General features: G+C 54.5%; 1 protein-coding gene across 3 annotated transcripts in view; it reads left to right on the top strand.

Moving 5' to 3' along the window:
* Positions 1 to 4,749, top strand: part of dcaf1 (ddb1 and cul4 associated factor 1) — a 29,433-nt gene that overhangs the window by 9,590 nt on the left and 15,094 nt on the right. For all 3 annotated transcript variants that reach the window (XM_019888430.1, XM_019888429.1, XM_019888431.1), the window contains exons 16-24: positions 24 to 222; positions 300 to 382; positions 804 to 888; positions 998 to 1,231; positions 1,348 to 1,441; positions 1,548 to 1,652; positions 1,808 to 1,881; positions 3,117 to 3,212; positions 4,340 to 4,589. In XM_019888430.1, coding sequence (XP_019743989.1) covers positions 24 to 222; positions 300 to 382; positions 804 to 888; positions 998 to 1,231; positions 1,348 to 1,441; positions 1,548 to 1,652; positions 1,808 to 1,881; positions 3,117 to 3,212; positions 4,340 to 4,589 — 1,220 coding nt within the window. The remainder of the gene's footprint in view (positions 1 to 23; positions 223 to 299; positions 383 to 803; positions 889 to 997; positions 1,232 to 1,347; positions 1,442 to 1,547; positions 1,653 to 1,807; positions 1,882 to 3,116; positions 3,213 to 4,339; positions 4,590 to 4,749) is intronic.

The following is a 4,749-nucleotide window of genomic DNA, read 5'->3' as shown; positions in this document are numbered from 1 at the left end:
CCCCCCTTCTCCGCTGTCTTCAGGTTCCGTCCGATCTCCGTTTTCAGGAAAGCCGACGAGAACGAAAGCGGATTCACGTGCTGCGCCTTCTCAGCTCGCGAACGCTTCCTGATGCTCGGGACCTGCGCGGGACAATTGAAACTCTACAACGTGTTCACGGGCCAGGAGGAGGCCAGCTACAGCTGTCACAGTTCAGCCATCACCCACCTCGAGCCCTCTCGAGTAAGAGAACGAGGCCGCCCCGCCGCGCGCGGCCGTGCTTTGCTTGTCACTTTTAACGGCTCTCGTTTGGCTTTTAGGATGGCTCCTTAATTTTAACTTCAGCCTCCTGGAATTACCCGACGTCTGCGCTGTGGGGGATGAAGTCGGTGTTCATCATGAAGTGAGTTGCTCATCGCACCAAACGGTTGTCGGCCTAACGACTGCGCTGAAATGCGTCGTTTCTTAAAGTAGCATTTGAATTCGAAACCTGTTTGGAAAAAACAGAAGAGCAGCAAAATGATGTGAAGCGGCTGCAGTGCGAAGCGAACGTGAGCACTTTTTTTATCCCCTTCGCTACATTCGCTACATGCGGCAGCTTCGTGACGGCACAACGGGGCTCGTTCAAAAGGCGCCGCGCTTATTTTTATGATGCCCGCTGACGGCGCCGAGGCCCGGTGGCTTGGCTTCACCGCACACCCAGCATCGTGACTTCCCATTATTGCAAGTCTCCGCCGATTGATCCCGAGCTCGGCAACAAGCTTTACAAGTTCCTCGATCCTCGCCGACGTTCCCGTTGAAAATGCAACGTTGTCCGTCCGCAGGCATTCCTTTCTGGGTGACCATTACGTGGAGTTCAGCAAGCTGTCCCAAGATCGCGTCATTGGGACCGAGGAGCAACTCGCGCACGTACGTAGCGAGCGCCTCCATGTCAATCCGACGGCATGGAATATTCAAAAAGAGAGCAAGATCCTGAGCTCGGCCGACCTCAGCTCACAGCAAACGCTTCTCTTTTTAGATTTATGACATCCAGACGGGCCAGGTGACCCTGACCCTAAATAACCCCGACTTGGCTAATAACTACAAGAGGAACTGTGCCACCTTTAACCCTACCGATGACCTGGTACTGAACGACGGCGTGCTGTGGGACGTGCGCTCCGCTCAGGCCATCCACAAGTTTGACAAGTTCAACATGAACATCAGCGGCGTGTTCCACCCCAATGGCCTCGAGGTCATCATTAACACGGAAATTGTATCCTCTTTTTGTTTTTTTTTTAATCTTCTGGAACAGTTGGATCAGTACATTCATGTCGCTCCAGTTTGCTTCGAGTCCAACAGAATGTAGCGTTCCTTAATGTGAATTCTTAGTGGGACCTGCGAACCTTCCATCTCCTCCATACAGTTCCTGCTCTGGACCAGTGCAGGACAGTCTTCAACAACAACGGCACCGTCATTTACGGAGGTGAATAAACACCTCACGGTGGGAAGTGGCGTTGGGCCGCCGCCGCAGCCGCCGCGTGTGCCGCGAGAGCGCCCAGAATCGGCTTTTCACCCACATATGTCTGCAGCGATATTACAGGCTGACGACGAAGACGACATGATGGAGATGCAGATGAAAAGTCCTTTTGGGTCATCCTTCCGGACTTTCAACGCCACGGACTACAAACCCATCGGTATGGCTGCTCGCCGGCCTCGTGCCTCAGCCTTGCCGAATAGAATGCCCGCCCGTCCTCTTGAGTCACCTCCAAAAAGATTTTATGTGTGGTTACTTTACTAATGTCATTGTGGGTTTTTTTGTTTTTTTTTTTTTCCCCATTCCCCCTCCCAGCCACCATTGATGTCAAGAAGAATATTTTTGATCTGTGCACAGACTCGAAAGACTGCTACCTTGCTGTGATTGAGGTAAGCCGCCGCGTAAGGTTGCGTTTCGAATATGTTGAATCAATTTCTTCCTCGGCCTCCCTGGAAAGGTCTATTCAGGGGTGCTGGAGAGGAGGCTCCGTCGGGAAGTCGAGCCCCGGGACAGCGGACCAGCTCTGCATCCTTAGCAGGGTCCTCGAGGGCACGAGGGAACTCGCCCAACCAGTCTACGTGTGCTTTGTGGACTTGGAGAAGGCGTTTGACCGTGTCCCTCGGGGAGTTCCGGTGGAGGGTGCTTCGGGAGCACGGGGGTACCGAACCCCCTGCTACGGGATGTTCGGTCCCTATACCACCGATGTCTTGAGTTTGGTTCGCATTGCTGACAGGAAGTCGGAATTGTTTCCAGTGAGGGTTGGACGCCGCCAAGGCTGCCCTTTGTCGCCGATTCTGTTCATAACCTTTACGGACAGAATTTCTAGGCGCAGCCGAAGCGTTGACGGTGGTCCGGTTTGGTGGCCTCAGTGTTGCATCTCTGCTTTTTGCAGATGACGCGGTACTGTCGGCTCCTTCAAGCAGGGCTCTCCACCTCTCACTGGAGCGTTTCGCAGCCGAGTGTGACGCGGTTGGGATGAGGATCAGCACCTCCAAATCTGAAACAAAGGTCCTCAGTCGGAAAAGGGCGGAGTTCCCCAAGTAAAGGAGTTGAACTATCTTGGGGTCTTGTTCGCGCAGGAGGGAGCGGGAGATCGACAGGCGGATCGCTGCAGCGTCTGCTGTGATGCGGACTTTGTATCGGAAGGAGCTGAGGCAAAAGGCCAAGCTCTCAATTTAGCGCTGGATCTATGTTCCATCCCTCACCTATGGTCACGATCTATGGGTCGTGACCTGAAGAGACAAGCGGACGAAATGAGTTTTTATGCAGGGTGTCCAGGCTCTCCCTTAGGGAGAGGGTGAGAAGCTTGGTCATCCACGAGGGGCTCAGAGTCGAGTCCTTCTCCTCCACGCGGAGAGGAACCAGATGAGGTGGCTCGGGTATCTGATTAAGGATGCCCCCCTGGATGCCTCCCTGGTGAGGTGTTCCGGGCATGGAGGCCCCAGGGACCACCCAGGACATGCTGCCCCGGGAACGCCTCGCAGTTCCCGGGAAGAGCTGGAAGAAGTGGCTGGGGAGAAGGAAGTCTGGGCTTCCCTGCTACAGCTGTTGCCCCTGCGACCCGACCCCGGATAGGCGATGGATGCTAATGGACAAATGCTAAAACGATGCTTTTATTTCATAGAACCAAGACTCCATCAACACGGACACAGTCTGCCGCCTTTATGAAGTTGGCCGACAAAGACTGGCGGAGGAAGAAGAGGAGGACGAGGAGGATCAGGTATTTATTGCATTGTTCCAGTCGAACCACGTAATGAATCTGTACGTCAGGACGCTAATTTGTTGCACCTGTTTCCCCAAAAAATGGCCGCCAGCTACGATGCAGAGTGCAGGGTTACGGATGTCAAAACCTGTACATGTAATACAGTATAAAGTGCCTTCTCCGCTTCAGGGTGTGCCGCGCCGCGAGGCCGTCGACGGTCATCTGTCAATGTTTTTGTTGCCATGTTAACTGTTTGCGCCGGTCCACCTTCGATGACGGTGACAGACTTCAACAACGTGAGCCGATTGCTGCCGCTTAGAAGAGAAAGCAGCTCCTATTTCCGACTCGCGTGGCGGCGTGGGAGAGGATGACGGCCAGCGACATGGCTACTTTCTGGCTTCCCACGCAGGCGTATCAGGACGCACGCAGTCATGAGGTTAAAGAGAGCGGTAGGACGCAGTCTTTCTTAGCTTCAAGCAGACGTAGGACCCGGCCAAAGGCCGCGGGAACCGCACGAGCTTCGCGTCAACAAGCTTCCCGTCGCTCGATATCATCAAAATGGATGCGAACGGCGCTTCTTCTTCTGTCACTCTTACAACGATCGGCCCCAATATTTTGAAACGGATGAGCGCGTCTTCCCCGCCATCGCCGCTCACGGCGCCTTACTGACGAGAACGTTTGCTGTCCAAAATGTTCCCTTAGCTTCAAGCAGACGTAGGACCCGGCCAAAGGCCGCGGGAACCGCACGAGCTTCGCGTCAACAAGCTTCCCGTCGCTCGATATCATCAAAATGGATGCGAACGGCGCCAATATTTTGAAACGGCTGAGCGCGTCTTCCCCGCCATCGCCGCTCACAGCGGCTTACTGACGAGAACGTTTGCTGTCCAAAATGTTGTAAGCGGTTTTAGAGGTTGAGACGGTGTCGTGTCTCTCCCACACACATTCCAAAACAAAACATCCCCGAAGTTCCCTTTGCCCAAATCAAGCGCCTCCGTGAGCCGAAACCCACGGCAACAAATCCCCAAATGCCACTTTTGCTGTCTGACGGGAAGTAGTGCACATCGTTGTTTTCTCCACGAGAGCCTCGCGGCGGCTCCCTCTGCCCAAAAAGTGTACGACGACATCTCTGGTCCTTTGCGCCCCAGGAGGACGACGATCAGGAGGAAGACGACGACGATGACGACGACGACTCTGATGACGACGTGGACACCGATCCTCTCATCGCGGAGCTTGAGAACGAAAATGGCGGCGATGATGACGACGAGGGGAACGACGAGTTCTCACCCTCTGACGAAGAAGTGGCTCGCCTCCTCGTGGAGGACTTGGATGGAGTGGACGACGACGACAATGACGACGACTCCGACATGGAGGACGCGGAACTGGACGTGGACAACGGTACGTGCTGCTTCTCTCACCTCAAACATTTGTGTGTGTGTGTGTGTGTGTGTGTGTGTGTGTGTGTGTGTGTGTGGGGGTGTGGTTGTGTGTGTGTGTGTGTGTGTGTGTGTGTGTGTGTGTGTGTGTGTGTGCGTGTGTGTGTGTGTGTGTGTGTGTG

The sequence above is a fragment of the Hippocampus comes genome, unplaced genomic scaffold, assembly GCF_001891065.2.
Source record: "Hippocampus comes isolate QL1 unplaced genomic scaffold, H_comes_QL1_v1.1 scaffold152, whole genome shotgun sequence".
NCBI lineage: Eukaryota > Metazoa > Chordata > Actinopteri > Syngnathiformes > Syngnathidae > Hippocampus > Hippocampus comes.
The sequence above is the reverse complement of the archived record's forward strand: the minus strand, read 5'-3'. Positions and strand labels throughout refer to the sequence as shown.